Here is a 22,920-nt window from a genome sequence, read left to right as displayed (position 1 = left end):
TTAAAAAGAAAAACCAGTCTAAGAAGGATTTAAAACATAATGAAATTGAGAGAGAATTTGCTCAGCTGATTAGGGATTCTGCCATGAATAGTGGGAAGAGGGATGGATTATCCCATTCAGGTACTGACTTTGTATTTTCTTTAATGGTTAATTGATCCTGTCAAGCCAGATTTCATTTCAACTGAACCTAGCTTTTGGAAAACTGACCAAATGGTCAAAACTCTTAAGCAAAACTGGGACTCATCCATAGAAAATTGTACGTCAAAACCAAAACCAGGGCCGCTTTGAAGGAATCATCTAGTTTATCCTGTGGTGCAAATCTGATTTGATTAGATTACATGTGACTAGGAAAATCAAATATGATTTGATGGGAAAAATTGGCCTTTATTTATGTTATAGCTGGGATCCCAATCTTCCGACTTTAATCGGAATTCTGACTTAAAAAAAAATTTTTATGGTCTCTGAGATCGATAAAGATTTGATGTTAAAATAAAGGGGGTAGAGGGTTTTGATCGGTTATGCCACTTGTGGTCACGAGTTCCGTAATAATTCACTTGACGTTGCCCTAGCCTGAGCATACGTCTAGAAAATCGATACTGTACCGCGTACTGAAGTACAGTATTGTAGGCGGCCATGTGCTGACATGATATGAATAAGAAAATAGTGAAACGATGTACGATGGCATTGATACATGTACCGCACACTAGTGAGCAGCGTCTATACATTACTGCGTGCACGTGGTCTATTGATCAGCGCACAGTAGTAATGATCAGACCGACACGCGCATGATGCATACATATCGTCAATCAAAACTATTCAATTAATCAGTACCAATGGATCCAAAATGTTGACTGCCCAAAAATGTTTTTTTAAATATTTGAATAAAATTAATTATGACTATTGAAAAATCTTTCTACCGAGAAAAATAGCTGCTGCTTCAAGGATTCGAACCCGCTCTCAATTGTTTGTTTGAAGATTTCAACCACCAATCAGAATCTTCAATGCATTTGTTATAAATCAAACATGGCTTCCACATCAAATTGATATTAATTTTTGCTAGATTCCGGTCCTGAGAATTTCTCAGATGCCCGGATATTGCCTCAAATTTCAAAAATTGATCCCTGTATAGCGTTACCGTGTATGACAACTACTGGGTTCGATCCCTGTGGCGCGCATGTTATCTCACTGCCACTTCTTTTTTGGTACTATGGGTCGAATATAAACACAGGAGTTAGATATTTTGTCACATTTCCTTTTCAGAAAAACTAACTTCCCCTCCAAAGAAAAAGTGAGCTATTGATGGATATTTGGAGCTAATTTCTGAGAGAGAGACAAACCATAAGTCCTTTTGAGAAGAGATAAAAGTACGTCAAGAAGAATAACAGTTTCAGAGAGAGATTTGAGATGGAGAAAAAAGAACAAGAAAGAAAGCTGGAATTAGAGCTAGCAAAGGATATACTGCTGCTACAGATGCTTGCTAAACAGAACAATTAACAAGTTCATCATGAACTACCATTTGATACTGAAAGGCAGGACAATGCAGTGGTACTTGCAATATTTAAGTTAATATTTGGTGCCAATATTTTATTTCGGATATTTATCAGGTTGATTTTTAACCTCTTGTTTTCTTTTGAAACTATATTGTGATAATGAATTTCAGATTATTTCCGTCGAGTACTGTACCCTTTCCTATGGTTTTTGCCAATATTTTCTAAATTTGGATTGATCGCCAATGGTTTTTCTATACGACCCGGCCCTGCGGTATTGCATTTAGCCACCGGCAAAATTCGCCATCTTTTTACTTGGCGTTCTTGCATTTAGAACGCGTTGGATTTTTTCGCCATAAAAATCTAGGAATTAGGAGTATAACGGAGTTTTCACTCTCGTAACGGTGAGTCCGTTCGGTTTGGGGGTTATCCCTGGTTTCTATTTTCCGTAATTTTATTTACAAATATAATTGAATTGAATTGAATGGAATTTGTTATTGTGACAGAAATAATTATGCCGCCCCCTCCTTAGGGTCAACATCGTGGCGGTGAGGGATGCGGGCATTTGTTCGGCGCCTGGGACAATGACGATTCGTGTGCGTCGTGCAGGCGCAAATCGGGACAAATCTGTGCAAGGAGCAATCCTTGCAAGATTTGCGAGGTGTGGTCCGAGGACCTTTGGCTTCGGGCCGATAAGGCTCTGAAACTAAGCGATCGTCGTCGAGTTAATAGCAGGGATTCGTCGGTTTCGGCCGATGTGCCAACCGACGTCTCTAATTCTATTTCTAATCGTATAGCGGAGCGGTCGCCGATCGTTCTGGTACGATCGGCTTCCCAACTCCGTTCACCGGGGAGGAACGCTGGTTCACCGGCACCGGTCTCCGGTCATTCACCGGTCTCTGGTCGTTCAACGGTTCGGCCGGTTCAGACTACATGTTCGGAACTGAGCGCGCACCGCATGTCGGGGTCGGACCGGTTCGGGCACCGGTCCGGTCCAGGCATCATCCGTTTCAAAACTTCCGGTTTGTACATCGTCTGATTCTGATCGTCGCTCCGGGTATAGAGCTCGCTCTCCCACTAGATCCAGACGCCGTGAGCGTAATAAACGCGCAAGGTCTCCTTCTCGCAGATCAAGGTTTGATCGCGAGAGGGATTTCGATCGTTATTGCAGGAAGTTTCGCCGTCGGTCTTCTCTTCGTTCGTCGACGTCGGTTAGCGATGAAGGTGATTCTTCTAGTAGGTTTCGATCCCGTTGGAGGGGACCGTCACCAAAGTCGGCTTGATCGTCGGGATACAGGAAAATTCCTGACTCAGAAGGATTTCCATGTATTTGAAGAGAAAATTTTTACTTGTTATCATCGTCGCAACAAGTCGCTGCAACCTCTACATCAGGTAAGCCTATTCCTGATTGTCTGGTTAGAAGTTCGCCAGCCCACTCAGTTGTTCGGAATTCTTACACTGAATTCCTGGATGCTGGGGTAGTGAGGATCCGGTCCCAGAGGCGGCAATTCCTTCTGGGGTCATTCCTGTCGCGAGCAATTTTGGGTTGCCCCATACGATGGGGACTTCCCTGGCTCGCAATGTATCTCCGTCCCGTTCAGTTTTATCCGAACCAGCGGGGGACATGCCATTTAGAGCGATGATTAGTGAGTTTTTTGTCAAACACGGGGCAACTCGCACTAAGCCCACAGCAGCTCCTCTGGTCGGTGAGTCGATGGAAGCTTATCGCCCTCCAGATTCCGATCTTAACATTTTATGGGAATCGTCAGCGGTTTCCAGAGAATGGGCTCGATTGGATACGCAATTATGGGGTGAATGTCGCCCTGGAACGTTTTCGTTTCACCCTCCAGAACGGGGTATGAAATCTGGGAAATATTTTAGTTCAACCGATCCTCCTATAGGCGCATTTTGCTCGGCGTATTACGCAACTCCAGTTGCTGTGGATCACAGATAGCTGCCTGGATGCGGATTATACTTTGATCAGCCCGGATACTGTTTCAGCACAGTCGGGTATTCGTTTGCCTAAGTCTGGTTTGGTGGCCATGACGTCAATCCTGGACAATCTTACCAGGGTTGGTTCGTTTCAGGATATGGCACTTAAGGTGTTGACGGGTGAGCTTCGCGAGACTCACGCCGCCGTTCATGCGGGCTCTGACCCTGAGTCAGTTGCCCTAAAACTGGAGGGAATGGACCGGATTATCCAATCTTTGGCTCGGTCTGTTTCACATGTAATTCCGTTGTCGGTTCGGGGTCAGGCTAATCTTGTGTTAGCCTCCCGTCAGTCAGTTATTGACTCCAGTTCCTAAGCTCGTCTACCGGATATGGTGTCCAATGCTTTGCTGAGAGCTCCATTGGGGACGTCTTCACGTCTCTTCTCCGATTGGTGCGCTCCTGTTTCCGCCGAGCTGAGGAAGATTCGGGAGGTCCAGACCAAGTCCACCATCCGAACTCCCTGGAAAAAGCGTTCTGGTCCGACGCTGGCGGCGCAAGATTCGGCACGGACACATACATGACCAACTCAAACTTCAGCGCTTTCTCAGGCGGCTACGGATGCCGGTTGGAGAACTAGCGCGCAACTTCAACAATCGTGTCAAGCCTCATCCAGTCGTAACAGTTCCGCTTCGTATCGAGGCAAGGGGAAGGCTCCAAAAATGGGCTCTTCCTTTCGGAAAAACTCGAAATGAATTCTCGGGACCAGTGGGAGGTTGTCTGCAGCAGGCAGCAACACACTGGTCCGACCTTTTCGGAGACGGTTGGCCCTCCCGGGTCGTCTCTCGTGGCTACCGCCTCTCATGGCTACCGTGGCGCCTGACGAGGTCACCTCCCGACATGCGGCAAAAACCAGGTCAGGAGGCCTTAATCTCTCCGGCTCTCAAGGTATTGGCCGAGAAGGGAGCGATAGAACCAGTTTGCAACGAAACTTCTCCCGGCTGGTTTTCTCTAATATTCATGGTACCAAAAGCCACAGTGGGTTAATAGTCGCAAACTTGGCTCAAGAATGTCGGGAGGCAATGACCTCAGTCTTGGACTTAGTCCATCTGCTAGGGTTCCGCGTAAACGGAAAAATCTCAGTTGATGCCGGCCCAATAGTTCACTTATCTCGGCATGGACTTCGATCTCCGAATCGGCAAAGTCTTTCCGTCTATGGCTCGAGTAGCCAAACTTCAAGAAGCTGTAGCGGGAGTGTCCACAACCCCGAGAACAGCTCGTTACTGGTCACGGCTTCTAGGCTCCATCAGCTCCATAGGTCTGGTGGTGCCCTTAGGCCGCCTCAGAAGCAGGCGCTTGCAAAAATATTGGAAGGTCTTCTGGTCTCAGTCGAAGGGCAACTGGGAGACCTTGATTCCCGTACCTCCTAGCGATCTAAGTCCGGATCTTCAGTGGTGGGCGGCAACTACGAATCTTCGGCTCGGGGTGTCACTAGCCCCGTTAGAGGCTCCAGTTCGTGTATTCAGGGAAACCAGTCACCAAGGATGGGGGGCACATCTGGAGAACCGAGTCAAAGCCGGGAGATGGTCACCAACCGCATAAATTTCCTGGAAATGCTGGCCGTGTGGAAGGCCCTGAAGTTCTTTCACAGGAGAGTGGAGGGCCACCACGTTTGGTTAGCCACAGACAATTCAACAGTGAGGGCTTACCTTCAGAACCAAGGGGGCACTCACTCAGAAACCCTCACAGGTCTGTCGACCAAAATTCTTCTTTGGTGCCAGACAAAGGACGTGTCCCTGACTGTGGCACATTTAGCAGGGAAAAGGAACGTGATGGCCGTGCTCTGTCTCGTCGAGGTCAGGCTATTGCGACAGAATGGGTTCTCCACCAAGAAGTAGCCGATCGGGTTCGGGGCATGTTTGGCAATCCGCTGCTGGATCTGTTTGCCACCCGGTTCAATCGGAGGTGTCCTCTGTTTGTGTCCCCGTTTCCAGACGCGGAAGCGTGGGGGGTCGATGCCTTCTCTCTGGACTGGTCGGGGATGCATGCGTATGCGTTCCCGCCCACACCAGTCCTGCCGCGCTTACTGGATCAAATAGAGAGATCAGTCAATTGCAACATAGTTCTGGTAGCACCATGTTGGCCGGCTCAGAAATGGTTCCTACCACTTCTCTTCACTGTGCGACAACCCCAGGATTCTTCCGAATTTCCCCTCGCTTCTGTCTCAGGGGAACTTTCGGCATCATCCAAACAGCCAGTGGTTAAATCTGCTCGCCTGGCCATTGTCCAGCGATCCTTGTCAGCTTCAGGCTTTTCAGAACAGGCTGCCTCCTTTATCGCAGGATCTAAGCGGCCATCAACAAGTACCATTTACGATGCCAAATGGACTCATTTTGCGGATTGGTGTGCTGCAGGGGAAATTGATACATGCTCACCCTCTGTAGCTCAATTGGCAGATTTTTTACTGCACCTATTTGTAGTAAAAGGTTTGCAGGTCATAACTATTAAAGGTTACCGCTCCGCGATTTCTCATACATTGCGTGCTTCTGGATGGCCAAATGTAGCAGGGGATCATCGGATATCGCAGCTGGTTGCAGGGTTTTCTATTTCCCGGCCTCGGGTACCAAGGATAGTTCCACCATGGGATCTGTCTGTAATTTTGAAGAAGTTAATGGAGGCTCCATTTGAACCTCTTTCGGCAGCGTTATTTGCAAATTTGTCAAAAAAGACTGTATTTTTGCTGTTCTTGGCTTGCTTGTCGCTCTGAGATTCATGCGCTTTCAGTCCGACAAGGTCATATTGTCTTCGGGCCAGCGAAGGAATTTGTTTCGCTGCGGCCTGCTTTGGAGTTTTTAGCAAACAACCAACGACCAGGCTCGGTTGGGCGTCAATGGCGAATTGAAGCCCTAAAACATCGAGTGGAACTGGGTCTTCCAGACAGGACTCATGTCCTGTGCGGGCGTTGTGTTTCTATTTAGATCGCTCTGCTCCACGGAGGGGTTCGCGGGAGCGGTTATTTATTCCGCTGCTGGATCACCTAATGGGTGATATTTCTCGGGACACAGTGGCCCGATGGGTCTCTTCACTGATCAAGGACATTTTATTGAAGGAGAATCTTTCCTCGGAGGGAGTGGTTTCTCATCAAGTGAGGTCTATGGCTACTTCCTGCGCAGCCTTTTCAGGTGCTCCGTTGGAGGAAGTCCTTTTGGAATTCTCTATCGACATTCACGTCATTTCATTTATGGGATGTTTCAGGCCAGTTAGGCTCATTAGCTTCACTCGGTCCTGTTGTTATGGCTCAAGGTGTCCGTTCTATCCGATCGGACCCTTTAGCGTAGAATATTTATGTTGCATTATCAGGATCACAGGGGGTGTATCCATGTACATAGTTTGGGCTCATATCCGCAAGTATTAATTTCGCAAAATTCGGTGGTCCCTGAGCTGGACGGACTCACTGTGGCCAACCGGTCTTCCCTGTGCTACAGTGCTCCATTCCGTGCTTGGGTAAGTGCTCTCTTTTTTCCCTCTTACCTTGCGTTTGAGCGGTGGTTTTTCTATCTACCTTTCCCACCATCCTTGTGCTAGGCTAGTCTAGCAAAAACCATAGGAAAGGGTACAGTACTTGACGGAAATATTACAATTTTTGGAACTCAAATTTGTATTTCCGAGTAGTACTTACCCTTTCCTATGGTGGGAATCCCACCCACCTGCCCCACATAGCTGCATTTTTTGGGTCTGCTATGACATAAAAAGATGGCGGATTTCGCCTGTGGCTAAATGCAATACCGCAGGGCCGGGTCGTATAGAAAAACCATTGGCGATCAATCCAAATTTAGAAAATATTGGCAAAAACCATAGGAAAGGGTAAGTACTACTCAGAAATACAAATTTTAGTTCCAAAAATTGTAATTTTTTCTTTATTCATAGCTTTTTGATCATTTTATTCTTGGTGGCTTACATGTCTACTAAGACATAAATGCAAGCTCACTTTTACTCATGAGAAAGGCATGGTATACACTGAGTTATTTGAAAATAATTATAGCCTTCAGAGTACAATCGTGCAAACTTTTAAAATGGAGTTTTGTGAGAATATTTTCGGTAAACCTTTGAAATGAGAATGCATTTATCTTAAGATTAATCAAAGAGCATAAATGTAAATTGTTATAACTGTATTGATTTATACCTGTTGTGCATAAATGTAAGTGGACCCGTTTGACATCCTTTCAAATACTTCTATAATAAATATTACTCAGATTTGTGTCCTCACTAAAACTTGGGGCTGATAATCTCTCTTTTTTAAGTTTTAATATAAGAAGTTTCAACAAAAATTTTGGTAAATTCCTAGTTTATTTAAATTCTTTAAATTTCAATTTTAGTGTAATTACCATTACAGAAACCTGAACAAAGCACTGTTTTTGATAAAATCACCGATGTTTGACATACAATTGCCCCATTGAGGACGTTCTTTAAAAGCAATATAAAAAACTAATCAAATTTAATTAAATTATAATGATTGTCATTCGGTATTATCATGAAATACATTGTCGAATCATTGGTTGCGAACGTCACTGTTTGCCATCACAATGCTGCAAATTCTATTGGAACTGAGATGTTGGTAAATCTGAAAATAATTGGCTATCAGTCTGTTTTAGAATAATGTATAAACATATGCATCGATCTAGTGAACTGTCGATTTCACTCACATCGGAAAATCAATAATTTTTACACTTTACCCTTACAATACCACTACCGTATGGCATACGGTACAAATTGGCAAGCTAGCATACCCGTACCGTATGTGATACGGTATCACTTAACCCTTCTTCTAGAAGGGCATATCTATCAGTATCAGTCGTTGCTGCCATCTGCATAAAATCCAAGATGGCAACAGCCAGGATAAAACAATTTGGCTGGATGAAACGGTTCAGCAGCTCGTGTATGATGCTGAGAGTGATGCTGGTGACTTGGAATTTGGTAGTGAACAAATTGATGTAAAATTTTTGCACGGAACGGGCTCTCATTTTGACTGGCCGAAGAGACCAGATTTTGAGACCATAAACAGGGGTTGTTTGTTTAAGTGCCCTCTGGCGATATGCGGACACGACCCGTTCAGGTTCCGCGCCCTTCCAGACATCAAAAGAGAATATAGACAGCTGAAAAGTAGTCTTAACAATTAACGCTTGAAAACAATGTTTTGTGTTGTTCGTTATTGGTTCTGAACTGTTTTTAAGTCTAAGTGCAAGCCAGTGGTTATATTGATGAAAAAACTTAACTTTTATGTGCGGATGATCCCAAAATTGAAGAACTGACAGAGTTACCAGAGCTGACAGATTGTAAGACAAGCTGGGCACAAAATGTTTTTCTTATGAAAACATGAAGGACTAAAGGAATTTTTTTGAATTAAATGCATTTTGCAGAGTGGGGGAGGGAGAATCTGTGCTCAAAGTCATTTTAAAATGTCTTGGCTATGCAAAGTACTTTACCTGACGCTCACAAGGCCTGTGGGCCTCTAGTTAATCAATTTAAATCTAGTGAATGTTCAAATAGAATACTAATTATTGAATTTGCAAAAAACAAAGTATTTTTCGCTTGAACCTAAACATCGGCGAACTACGTGCAAACGCTGCACAATCTCAGCAGGTACATACAACAGCGGGGAAATCCCGATCAATAATTCATGTCATTTCATGTGAATGACTCGCACACCACTGGCAGAGATATTTTCCGTCACAATGAAGTCATCAAACATGTTGAGAACTGTATGTAATCGTCGACACAAAGGGTTATATTTTATACAGATATTGATTCTATGGGTATTTGTCTAGATGACTGTGTAATTTTATATCTGTTCGAATAGTTGTTGATTCAAGCAATTGGCCAACATCTGTCAAATTGCCGTGACTGTCAGGTCTCGTTTAGCGAAAAGAATTTCAAAATTTTAGATAAAGGTTCCTCTGATTTAGATTGCAAAATTAGAGAAGCACTTTTTATCAAAACTCAACAGCCCTCCCTTAATCAACAACTATTCGAACACGGGTCAGCATTCATTCTCAATGTTTTTAGATAATTAACTACGAGTCAAATATCTTCACTCAGTAATTTAGATTGTGTGTAATTAATTTTCTTTGTATTATGATTATCTCGTCACTCAGTAATTTGAAATTTTTTGTAATTAGCTTCGTCTTATTCTATATAAATACCAGTATGATATGTAAATTTAATCACTTGTGCTTTGCCTGAAGAGGGGATAATGTAACTCCGAAAAACGTTCGCTATAATAAATATATATTACTCATTAGAAAATGAGATTTGTACTGTTTTTGCTTCTATGGATTTTTATACATCGATGTGGACGGACATCGTTCACCTCGGATAATTTCCCACGGTCCCCCAAGATCTGAGGTAACCGGAATCTACTGTATAAGCGAAAAGGTTCTAAAAAGAGTTATAGATGTGTCACCCTGATATAATTTGCATATTTCATAATCATTTAGATCTACAATGTCATATTGAACAGTTCATAACAACGATAATAATAATATAATATAACTTATGACTATACTGTCAATATGTGCTTTAAGGTCGTAATCAACATGACATTACTCAATATGTTTTCACAATAATTAGCTATAGTCAGTGCTCATCGATAATTAATTTATGTCTCTCAAACATGTCACTAGGTGTTTGTTTGTGAGTCCTGATGTCTACAACTTGTCTGACACCTAGTTCTCACATTATACTCATGATTCTGTATATAAAGACTATGTAAAGCTATGATAATCATTCTCATTCCGGGATGCAATAAGGATTGTACATATAAGGTTTAACTGCCTTGTTGTTCCTGATGGATGGAATCCTGTACCGCTGGTGTAAATGCTAGTTCCCCAGCCAGCCCGCCAATACAACAACCAGCCGGTTACAGATGTTATATCAACACTTTTATTGCATGTTTTTAAATGTCTACTGGTGATGTACCTGAGTTGTTTAAAAGCTCAAAAATTGTACCTATTCATGACTGGAGATAACCAAAAATTTTCTAATTTAAAACACATGGAATGACAAATTTTCTAAAAGCCATGTCAGTTCTGCTGGAATGTCATTGCCTGTTGAGAAATTTAGTTAAATTTACAATGGTCATATCTCACTACTCCTTTAGTTTGCTGAATTAGGTTCATCACCCCATTTCGGATTGTTTCCTATCCTTCCTAAGAGTTTTCTGCTCGTGAATACTAAATTAGCGCAAAGCATTCATTATCACACGTGTACGTATCGGAATGTATTACAAGGAGCTATAAAATGTAGTCTTTTCGTTTGGCATGTCGAATGTGTATTTAGGTTTATAATTCAAGGCTTAAGAATTTATATTCAAAACCAGGGAGAGATGACAATGTATGATTTAATCTAATTACGCATTTAGGGCTTAATCATTCAGTCACAATTTGCGGCGGCGGCTACTAAAAATTATTAGTTCCCACCACATTTACAAAATATGTCTTTTCGTTTAGGATTTATTTCGTTTAATTAGTTCGCCAAGCCAAATACATGAATGAGTAATCAAGTTAGAGAGTGAAATGATTCATCATGGCGTCTAGTTCGCTCTACATTTAAGAGACACTTAGATAGTTTCACCTCGCGCAAAGTGCTGATTTCGTAGAATGCTCGCGCGAGTTATCGTTCGCGCAAAAAGCTCATATTGCATGTATTCTATTCCTGGAGGATATATTAACAGAAAATGAACATTAACGCCACATAGCCTATACCATCTTAACTATTTTAACTCTTTCGATGTCGTCAGAGAACTGGTTTGCCAAGAATTGACGTGAAATTGGTCATCTTAGATCGGTGTTGGCAGAAATATTCGCCGATGTTATCAGGTGACTTTGTTGCTGATTGGCTAGTCGTTAATGCTATTAGAAGCATCTAACACATGAAGGGGTTGTTACTACTAGCTACTAGCTGAGCTTCCAGCAATTTCAATGTGGAATTTCACGTGTTTTGAATGATTAGATGCACTGACATACATACTGACTGTGATAGTAACTAGGTGATTACATATATGAACGTATACAATATGCGGCTACAGCATTACAGACTCGCATACATTTACGAGCGTCTGCAGTTATTTTAAGCAATCATGGCAAACAAACGTTTCACGAACAAGTCAGAGTTCTCGTTTTTGATAGTAGCAATGATAATGATAATGTAGATGAAAGTGATAATGAAAGTGATAACGAAAGTGATAATGAAAATGAAAACACCAGTTAGACCGAATTTGAAAGTGATGAAGCTAGTCAAAGTGACGAGGAACCACCACCATCAGCGCTTCCTTCAGACAGCTCTGGAAGCGACGCCAATCCAGCCGTACCTGCTCCAACTGTCACTGCTCCAGCTAGGGGTCAAGGCGTGGTCATTGAATTTTGGGGGATTTTACCCCATAACATATCAAAACACAACTCCAAACCATGGATTTTTCTCCTGGATGTCTTTTTGAATATATATCTCTAACTTTTTCAAAAAGTATTTCATAGCGAATATATACTGCAAAATTTTACTGTTTTGAGGGTTCTACTCGACCCCAAGACCCCAAATTGAAATTTTGAAAATAAGTTTCTGGTAGCTGAGGTCATAAGCTCTACTACAAATACAAAATTGTTCTAAAACAATGAAACTAATTCATCACAGCTGAATACCATTTATCAATAACATATTCAACACGGAAAGAGTTAAAACATCGTTACAATGTAAATCTTTCTGTAAAACGTTGAATACTGAATCATTCTTCTACTGCATCATGAAGGTATGAGGTCCATGAGCCTCTTGTTTTGCAATCAATTGAAACCCTGGAAAATGGAAACCAGAAACAATTGAAACCTTTAAAGGGTTAAGCCCTGAAATAGTCAGATTGACAGGCATATTGCCAGATAGGCATGGTGTTCGTAGACCTTTACTGAGTTAGAGATTAGACATATTTTTTCTGCTCTTTTATTCTACAGGAAAATGAGATTCAGGCTGATGATGGTGGAGCTGCGGATGAAAAAAAGGTATATCTATTTAAACAGTCATCTAATACTGGCATGATATAGCATCTGAAATTTAAATTATGAGTGAACTCACGACGGGTCACGACTCGTGGAAGATTGTTTAGCAAGCATTGTTCCAGCAAGCATTGGCAGCAAATAAGGTTTAACGAATATTTTTATTTGCACTACAGAAAATATCATTGACAATTATGCAAAATCTTGGAATAATAGCTTTTTCTCAAATCGGATGAATGATGACCTTGATGCTAATTAGCCATGTGCTGAAACTGCAAATTCAATCAAATTCAAGCAAAAAAATATCAAATCCAATTAAATCTTACTTTATTGAACAACTAAAACATCATATCCAGTTCAATTTTGTTTCATTGAGCAAATGTCATAAAATTCAACTCTATTCAGCATTCAAGTCAATAAGATCAAGGGAAAAGATTTATCTGAGGTATTTGTTCCTGCCAGCTCCAGTCATTGTCTGTGTTACTTAAGAAAACACACTTGTATTGTGTAAATTATTTGTATGACTTAGCTGGAAGTGTATTTTGACAAATATAACCCACAGAATGCATCATTTGCTCTTGTTTGGATTAGCAGGAACATTTATTGATTGTTCAGAAAACAATATGCTCAAGTTTTCAAGATCCCTTGACCTCTAGTTAAAGCTTGATTATTTTTTCGCAGTATATGATAGATTTCATTTTAGTGTGTACCATTCCGTCCCCTGAAGCCTTTTGCATAATACAAGAAAAATAATGTATCCAAACACAATATTTCGGCATGTTTTGCTTTATAATGAATTATTCTAACAAATATTATAATATGAGGCTGATTTGAGGTTGTTTTCTTGATAAATTTGATTATTTAATTGTGTGTGGACGATACATTGTGACGGAATTTTCTACCTATTCAAAACGAATGGTGTCATCACAGTTCATCGAAATATGTGTTCACAGATTATCTCATTCAACTCTGGTATAATAGCTGACATTGTGCATGATCAATTTATGGTGTATCATCAACTAAAGACTGGTATATTCCCCATAAAAATAACCACAGAAGTTAACCAAGAAGTGCGCACACTACGCCGTCACAGAATCATCTTCATCAAACTTACACATTTAGCACAAATATATACAATACTGCCGAAGCAAATACTGTTAACTCAATAAATTGTTCAGTGATATGTAACTAGAGTGAACGATTGAACCCGGTGTGGCTAGTCAGACACAAAAATCAATAAATCAATAAGAGCGAACGCTACGATATTTTTTTCCGTCACGCATCGGTAGCGTCAAAACCAGCCTGCGTAGGTCCATATATGGAGTTGATGACGTCATATCGCACTTTTTTTAATCTTGTATACGATGGGCGCGCAAGAGTAATTGGAAACTGCAGTAGTAAGTTCACGTTTTTGTTATAATGAGATTTGCAATATTACACCACGCATGATAGCGTAGTTAACAAGTAGCGTAGGAAATCATTGAATTGTTTTTCTTATGCCAAAAATACTTCAAATCGTAAATAAACTTTGATCTTTTGCAAACTTTTACCCTCCAGTTGATAAAAAACATGGCGATAGCACCAAGGTCAACTACGTTGCCCACAGGGTGGGGATTATTGATTGATTTGTAAACAACGCTACACGCGTGACAGCCATCTCTGTGCGGACGCTATTTGTGTGACTGATAATTTGTGACTACGCTATTTAGGCTAGACGATTTCAATCTAATAAGCCCACTAAACTCAATTGAAAACTAACTAAAGCGAATTTATCACTCGATCAGACAGACGTATTTGATATTTTCACCACAAATTATATAATTAGTAGAGTTTGGCCTAAACTGATTTTAACGTCATCTGTCATCAGTTGGCAATATATTCCTGGTTCTTCCAGATGACTTCAAGGACGGCACTGTACCGACAAAATCTAAAACGAAATGATCCCGAAAAATACGAAGAGTATAAAATTCGCCAACGAATTGCAGCACGAGAACGAAGGCTGAAGCTTAAGGTAGAGTGTAAAGAAGAATCGCTTAAAAAACGGGAACACATTAAAATACAAACACGCAATAGCAATCGTCGTCTTCGGGCAAATTGGAAAGAGGAAGAAAAAAGCTTAAGCTCTTCAGTTAAAGAAACTGATGGTGGACTTTGTATTAAGTTAATGCCTAAGACGAGAGGCCAGGTGGTTGACGAACGTGCCGCATGGCGAGAATGAAAGTGTAAAAAAAGAGTCAACTGGTCCGGGCAAAAACGTCGACGCGTGAGAGAATATGACCGGCGAAAGTAAAAGAGTGGCCATTGAGGGCAATTCCCAGACAAAAAATGCATGTAGCACTGGTGGTGACGAGATCGGCCCATATAATTCAAAGCAATCACTCTACAATGCAACACACAAAGCCAATAAAGCTATGCCCAAAATATGCTGTTATTGTGAAAAAATTGTTTGAAAAATCAAATTCACCCACACTTCCATCAAAATCCTATCAATTTCCCAATGGCGTGAAAAACTGCAGTAAACACGTAGTTAAATCAGTTGCATTGCAGTTTATCGAGAATAGAAAGAGAGTTAGTAGCAGCCGTCTCAGTAAAGAAACTGGGCTCAATCGTCATACTATTACCAAAGCCCAAAAAGTGGGCCTCACTCGAAAACCACGGCTCTCTAAACTTAACTTGGCCCAAATAAACACAATTCGTGCTTTATACATGCGGGAGGATATATCCTCTATACGTCCGGAGAAAAGGTTCGTTAACAAACACGGGCCAGGCTACCTTATGACATGCTCTCTAAAAGCAGCATATGGTATATTTCAGAAAGAAAACCCTCAGATACGAATCGGGTTTACAAAGTTCACTCTGTTGAGGCCCAGAAATGTTCGTCTTCTCTCATCTACAAGAGAAGTATGTACCCGTGTGTACCAGTTCATTATCGCTTCATAGCTCAATATACTCGACATACTTTAATGTCCTAAATCAGATGCCAGTCGTTTTTACAACCGCTCGTGTAGCTTGTCTGAATGTGACAAATGCAAGTACCACGTTGACACTATCCGTGCCTTGTATAGCAATATATCAACTGACGAGATAATCATGTGGAATCACTGGGAAAAACACGAGGATTCTAATGGCAGATTAAAATATTCTCTAATTACAAAGCGTGGCATATTAGCCGAGATCTTGTCTGAATTTGAAATTGATCTTCAGAATAGCAGTGGTGTTACATTTGTACGACATGCCTTTACTGCTCGCTGGCAATCTTATCAATATCGAAACCTCCGCGAAAATTTACCCGATAATTAGGCATTGTTTATCGTAGATTTCGCAAAGAATAGAGAAATTAGTTATCAAAATGAAATCAAAGGCGCGTATTTCGGAAAAAGACAAGTTACATTACACCCATGTGTTGCATACTATAAATTACCGAATTCCGAAACCGCCGTGCGACATGCATTTATCATTATATCGGATGACATAAACCACGACTTCCACGCTGTAGAACACTATTTTCAGAAAGCTTACGACTCGCTTCTTGAAAATATTGGAAATGAATTTGAAAAAGTAATAATCTTTTCGGACGGTTGCGCCTCACAGTACAAAAGCAAAGGCTGTTTTGGTTACCTTGCTAAAACACATATCCCAATTGAAAGACATTACTACGGCTTGGAGCACGGCAAAGGTCAAGGGTATGGCGAAATTGGAATTGTAAATCGAGCAGTCGACGGGCCATAGCATCCGGAAAGTTCATTATCAAGAATGGTTCAGATATGTTCGAATTTTGTAGCAAAAATCTGCTTCTGGATGACCCCTTGACCAAACAGTCACACATTGATACGTCGATTAACGAGATAAACCGCAATGAACCATTTGTAAACTCTGTGCAAACAGTAATTGGCAGCAGGCACCTTCATACTTTTAGAAAATGCGGTATAAGTGCGAATATTGAAGTCAAAGAGTTTAGTTGTTTCTGTCGTGTTTGCATTAGTGCCCCATCTAATCCACGGAAACCTATGTCTATTTGCCAAAATGTAGTATACACTGGATTATACAATAAGCGTAAACTTCGATCCACCGTACCCTTAATAAATGAATTACAGGTTGGTCTTTGTCTCAAAATAGTTCATGGGGATGAATACCGGTAGTTTGTTAATTTTATTTACAATTTGACACGAGTTACTTTATTAACAATTTTACACATGTTATATTATTTACAATTTTACACATGTTATTTCAATTACAATTTAATACAAGTTATTATATTTACTTTATATTATATTTACCGGCGCTACAAGCTACGACTGGCCTAAGCGTCCAGACGTTGATATTGTCGACAGACGGCGGCTGTTTTTTGGTCCTCTTGACATTATGGGTCATGGCCCCATTCACGTTCAGCGAAGCTGATTTAAAACAAGCAGGTATCGAATACAAACAATGTAAGGGCATCGAAATTGAGTTACAGGCACAACTTGATCTCTAAAAATGAAATCAAACGAGAAGTACGCGCAAATTAAATTTAAATTGAGGAAGATTTATTATTCAAACAATACTTAAAACATACCTGTGTTCCATTAGAATGTTAATTGTTAGTTCATGCAATAAAAGTTTATATTGTTATTTGATTAAGATTAATCTTGACTTCTGATTGCTGCCTGTGCTTACGCTACAGCCAGCCACGCTCTGCTGCTAAATGACAGCACATCTGTCGACTAGACGTGTATATACGAATGCTGAATTATGTCCTATTAATAGAATGGAAAATCCTGATCTATTATACTTAGCTGCGTGGAGAAGCCCATTCATGTAAAATAGGAGGAGAAGGTTTGTGCGTACGCTACTGCAACCGTTCATGTGAAAACGCTACAAATCCGTCACATGTAGCATAGGGACATGTTTCAAGATTGGGCTCTCATGACTGTGATCATTAGGATAATTACACATGGATATTCTTAAAATGAAAAGCCCTCTCCAATTCTCTAGTTCTCAATTGATAACCCGCTGCTATACTGGTTAATATGATTTTTATCAACTATTTTTGGTTGAAAATCCGTCACCTGAGATTTGTTACTTTAGTCATCTGCTGCCGTTTTCAGGCAATGGCGCATCGAAAACAAATATTATTTTCACGTAGTATATGATTATTCTTTCCATATGCAGTAATAAATTTTATTGTGTGAGGTACATTTACGGAGAGAAGCCCGGTCAAAGATCATAGGCCAGAAAATTGGACTACTACTGTCAAACTAAAATAAATAATTTTATGTGACAACAGCCGTAACTTATCAAAAAAGGATTAATAGATCTTTAGCATACACCAATGAATTAAACGCAATAAAGAAAATTTTTACGGGTGGCACACACTAAAATGAAATATGCCATATGACCAAGAACCTTGTAAAATCCAGGAAGAAAGCCACTAAATATTTGGATGGATATATGAAAGCTGTGGGTACTGGAGTGTGTAATGGGTAGTGTAGTGTGATGTGTGTGCATTTGTGGCCAGCACACAGATCACATTGTTCATTGGGGTTTAGTCCAGGACTCGCGAGATTTTCAACAACACGGAAGTAACGTGTAATAAATGATGACTTGAATTGCATGACTACCTACCACCCCTCATTATTGTTGGAAAAGTAATAGACTGGTCGCCTGTCCAATTCTGCGCCACCTGCATTCGCAGTCAGAATAGGACAGGTTTAACCCGTCCGCCATCTTCCGCGGAATATACGGATCCAATTAGATTTCAGTATTTCATTACGTGAACAATGTAACATGGCCGCCTCCAAAGTGTCTCGATTTACGTTCCATGGACCTCTTAAAAGTCGGTTTTTACATCAATGGAAGAAAGAAACTCGACCAAAACTATCAGGTAACGCTTCTGCGAGAACCTGTACTGCGTGTGGCCTCGAAGATATCGACATACAAGGCAGTATGTCTCCGTTACAGCACCATCAAAATCTACCCTGCTCAAAGGAACGGTCGTCAATCGACCGTTAATCGACAACAACCGACGAACTTGAGATGCAATAACCAATTTCTACTGACTGACTTACTGAACTGAACCTAGCCATGCAGCAGAGGCCACGACACCGGCAATTTGTTTGTTCACTTAAGATGACTGATTATGCTGAATGTGACATTAGATATTAGGAGTCTATCAGTATGGTAAAAATATTAGCCTACGACAGGTAACTTCACTTACTTCACTTCAATGTCTTTTATTAAAAGTTGTGAACAGTAAATGAATACTTATTTACAAATATTCTGTTGATTGTCTATTGTAGGTCACTGTGTGTTTTCTGATGTTGATTTTCTGAGATATAACTGAGGTTTTCTTAAGAATGAGAAGTTATACGTATTAAATTGAATGGGCTCAACATGCACATAATGAATTGTTGTTGTATCATGGTAAGTTTGAAAAACAGATGAAACATGAATTGAAAACTCAATCCAGGTTTAATTGTTAGTATATGTATATCGGTTTAATTTCAGAAAGTAACCTCAATCACGAATCAAAATGATTACTACACGAGCGAGCATGCAATTGGAATTGAGATTGGATTTAGGCCTACTTTCTGGTCAAGACTTGGTCTTTGTGATTCGAGTTAAGGTAGAGATATCAGTGTCATTCTGTTGTCACACACAATTTGCTGTCACAAAATACGTATGTCACCGTTGTTGTCAGGCAGTCTGTATATTGAATAAGATTTTGTACTAGATAGTGGACAATAAATATAGAATTGCCAGTAAAAAAGAGTTTGTCGTGATGGATTTAATACTCAATTTCTAGCAAAACTCATGTATGGTCCATGAGGAGAGGAAAATATTGCAAATATCCAGTTGATCTGAATAACTGGTCTATCCCAACTTGCTGTCTGTATCATAAGGAATAAATGTAGAGATGCAGCGTTGGATCCAAATATCCGATATCAAAAAAACTGACAAGGAGTTCAACTATTGTAAACTTTATTCAGACTTTAGTCATTTTCACATCATCAGAAACACAACAATTGAGTGAATATATTTTACATATGGTTGACAAAGAAACCATGTTGCCCTTCAGCCAAGTTCCCTCAGAATGTCTATCACAGCTGATCCCTTTTTCTTACCTACAAAATTAATAAGTATCAATTCATTAGTGGCTATTTGAATTCCGAGTAATATCAGCGGATTAATTCGATACTCACAGCAATTAATGCCTTTTCTTCGGTCTTTAAATTTCCGTTTGTTTGCTGATTACATTTATGATTCATATATTGTCAGCTGATTTACTGTAATCAATCATTCCAGTGCGATTTTGATATTACTCTTAGTTTCGCTTATTCGATGAGACGCCATTTTAACCCGGAACTAACTCGATACTGACATGTTTGACATGCATCGAAAATGTAAAATGGAGGATGGGGTCAACCGGTCTCTAACTGAAGGTAGAGACCGGCAACCAGTCTAGAAAAGTAAACGTTCCGCACTGACTAAAAATTAGTAATAATAATAAATAACATTTTAGAAATGTCCAGAATTTTAACTTAGGTTCTATCTCATTTTTATTTTACAATTGCGATTGGTATAATTTTTTTTTAAACGGCCGTTAAGGCTTCATGTTTCGTCTGCAATTCACTGCAAATAGTTACGCAACTACGCACATTTCAGTGTTTTTGGCAGCTGTACACTCAATCGGCACCGTTCGTGACTAGCTTCACTGCGGAATTATCATTAATTAACATCGCCATATCACATCATCAATTTATATTGTGCCTTAAAACCCTAACAGCCGAAATAATTGAAATGCACACACGATTTCTATCATTGAAAATTGAGAGAGTGGCCGTGCCGTGTTTGTGTTCTGCTGCTTCGCGTAAATCCCGCGCGGTGGCGCACCGCGCGGAGTGGGGCCAATACGTCCAGATGTCAAGTTTGCTTTATTTTGTACATAGATTTTTCTTATGATTATTTTTTCATTAGAAAGTGCACTTCGAAGAGTTGCCTCCAAAACCTGAGTTGAAAGAAAAGATGACATGGACAGGAGAAAATGATTATGCCCGTGCATTGAATGTGAGAATTTATAAGCCAGTTGGGTTGCCAGTTCACATTAGAAATATGAAAGTTAACCTAGTATACGGAGGAATACAATACGAAACCAATATCCTTGATCAACCAACACCTGATATGGTAATATCTTCTTCAACTGATTCTATTTGTATGGGATGATTGATTATTGAATTCATATTTTGATTACTTGAATTCATAGACAGAGGAGCAAAGAAAGAAAAAGTATAGAGATTTAGAAAAAGACCTGAAGAAGAATCGTTCTGGAAGAGGACTGATTGGACAAAAAGGGGCTGGGGCCAGAGGCAAGAAAGAAAAAGAGAGAAATGAGGATAAAATGAAGCCCCCAACTATGTAAGTTTCATTTCACCATTTTCGAATCCATGTAGTCTCCTTTTTGCAAATGCTATTGTTTATTCTAATGCCCTTATTCGGGCCCAATTCTTGGGCCAGTTCCCTGTCTTGAATACATGGTTGCATATTCTGGACTATGCTTTTACTCCGCCGTTTGATAGGATTTCAATAGATATGTTGTCGGATCCAGGGGACATGCCATGCTTCAAACTTTTCAGGACTTATTCCACCTCGCTTTCTAGGATCTTGAAGTATTCGTCAATCCAGTCTGCTGTCTGCTCCTTCAGCTCTTTGAGAACATCCTGCTCTGTTGCGATCAGGTAGTTAAACAGCTGTGAGCAGGACTTGTGCCACCTTTATAGTCAACTTGGGACTTCAGTCCCAGCGGGCTATTGCGTTCACTTTTCGACCGTCATCCGCTGTCGGTGGACGGAATCAAGTTATTTTGGGTAGTTTTAAAGACGCTTCAATGTAATGTCTTTATATTTTGGTTACACATGTATGTATCTACGCTAGCCACATCTTCAGCTCAAAAACTGGCCCTTTTAGATTCAAGATGGCCGACTGGCAGCCATCGTTGTTCGCTATAATCAGCACTTTTTACACATTGCAAGCTTGCAAGCCCATCTTGCTATCACAGGGGTTGATTACTTGCTTAGGGAGTCGATAACTTTCATTAGAAACTTTCTTGATCTCTTCTATTTACACACATTTTATGCAGTAATAAAATCGAGGTTCCTTTCATATATTGGCTAAATTGGTTATCGTTTTCTTTGTTTTATCATTTTGTTTAATCGGTTTTGTTTTTCTCAACAGCGCACACCAACTTTGTTGAGTGAGCGTGATCAGTCTTAGTATTTGTATTCATGCGCAGCTTTGCGGATGACATATGACCGAATTTGTAAAATTCCTTTACTTTTCTTTTACTTTCATTGAACGATTGTGCTTGCATTCATTTGAAAAGTACTCTTTCCACTAATATTTCGATTTCTAAATTTGAATCTTTATTATATCAACTTTTTTTAATCTTTATTATATCAACTTGGAAAATTCATTCGAACAATGTTGTTAAATCCATAAAAGAACAAACAGTTTTATTTTCCATATATATAAATCATGTTGAATAAGTCGAACGTTTTCGGGTTAACATATACCGGGTACCCCTTCTCAAGACAAGTAACAAATGATGCAAAACTACAGTATGTTAAGATATAAGTTTACAGAAACAGGTCAACAGTGGTGCTTAAAATAGCAGAAGATTACATAATATAACCTGGCAACAACCAGACCAGGCCAGATTAACGAAATACATTTAAAATGAATGAGGATCCATTTTGAAACAATTGTAAGTTTAAAGACAGCTTTTCTAATATAATAAACAACGCCTCTCGGATTTTACATTCAAAGTCTGAGTTAGCTTTGTCTAAAATCTTGAATTTGTTTTCATTGAAGTCCTGACTACAGGTGGAACAGATAGTTAAATGTTGTCCGATAGCGGATTTGTTTGTTCGATGCTCTTTAACTCTCGTAGCTAGATGTCGTTTATTTTTTCCTACGTAGGAAACGTTTACATCACATAAACAATTGAATTTGTATACAACATTAGCCTTAAGGGATTTAGGAGTAGGACATTTCAATGAGAAGAAATTTTTAATCTTTGTGGTAGTGAATGAGCACTTGAGATCAATACAATAATGTTTTTTGAACAAATTTCTGATCTTAAGGGCAAATAGTATGGAGGGGTAGCCCACATATGGAATTGAGATAAATTGAGAAACTTCATCGCGTTCAATCTGTTTATTACCCGGCGTAAATCTAGAATCCAGAAAATGTTTGACACAATTATCAGACACCCTGCCTGGGTAACCGTTACGGCAAAACATGTCACGGAGACAATCTAATTCTTTAGTGAAAACCTGCCAACTATTACAAATATTGTAAGATCTAAATAACATACAATTAACTACATCGATTTTCCACTTAAATGGACACATCGCATTAAAGTTGAGTTGATTGTAAACATCAACGAATTGATTTGTGTCACTACATCGTCGTTCTGGGGATCAGCTGCGAGT

General features: G+C 40.0%; 1 protein-coding gene across 9 annotated transcripts in view; it reads left to right on the top strand.

Moving 5' to 3' along the window:
• The window catches only part of LOC141915380 (uncharacterized), a 200,005-nt gene that overhangs the window by 75,133 nt on the left and 101,952 nt on the right, over nucleotides 1-22,920 (top strand). For all 9 annotated transcript variants that reach the window (XM_074806882.1, XM_074806881.1, XM_074806885.1 and 6 more), the window contains 3 exons: nucleotides 12,410-12,457; nucleotides 20,408-20,614; nucleotides 20,694-20,845. In XM_074806882.1, coding sequence (XP_074662983.1) covers nucleotides 12,410-12,457; nucleotides 20,408-20,614; nucleotides 20,694-20,845 — 407 coding nt within the window. The remainder of the gene's footprint in view (nucleotides 1-12,409; nucleotides 12,458-20,407; nucleotides 20,615-20,693; nucleotides 20,846-22,920) is intronic.

The sequence above is a fragment of the Tubulanus polymorphus genome, chromosome 1, assembly GCF_964204645.1.
Source record: "Tubulanus polymorphus chromosome 1, tnTubPoly1.2, whole genome shotgun sequence".
Classification (NCBI taxonomy): domain Eukaryota; kingdom Metazoa; phylum Nemertea; class Palaeonemertea; order Tubulaniformes; family Tubulanidae; genus Tubulanus; species Tubulanus polymorphus.
The sequence above is the reverse complement of the archived record's forward strand: the minus strand, read 5'-3'. Positions and strand labels throughout refer to the sequence as shown.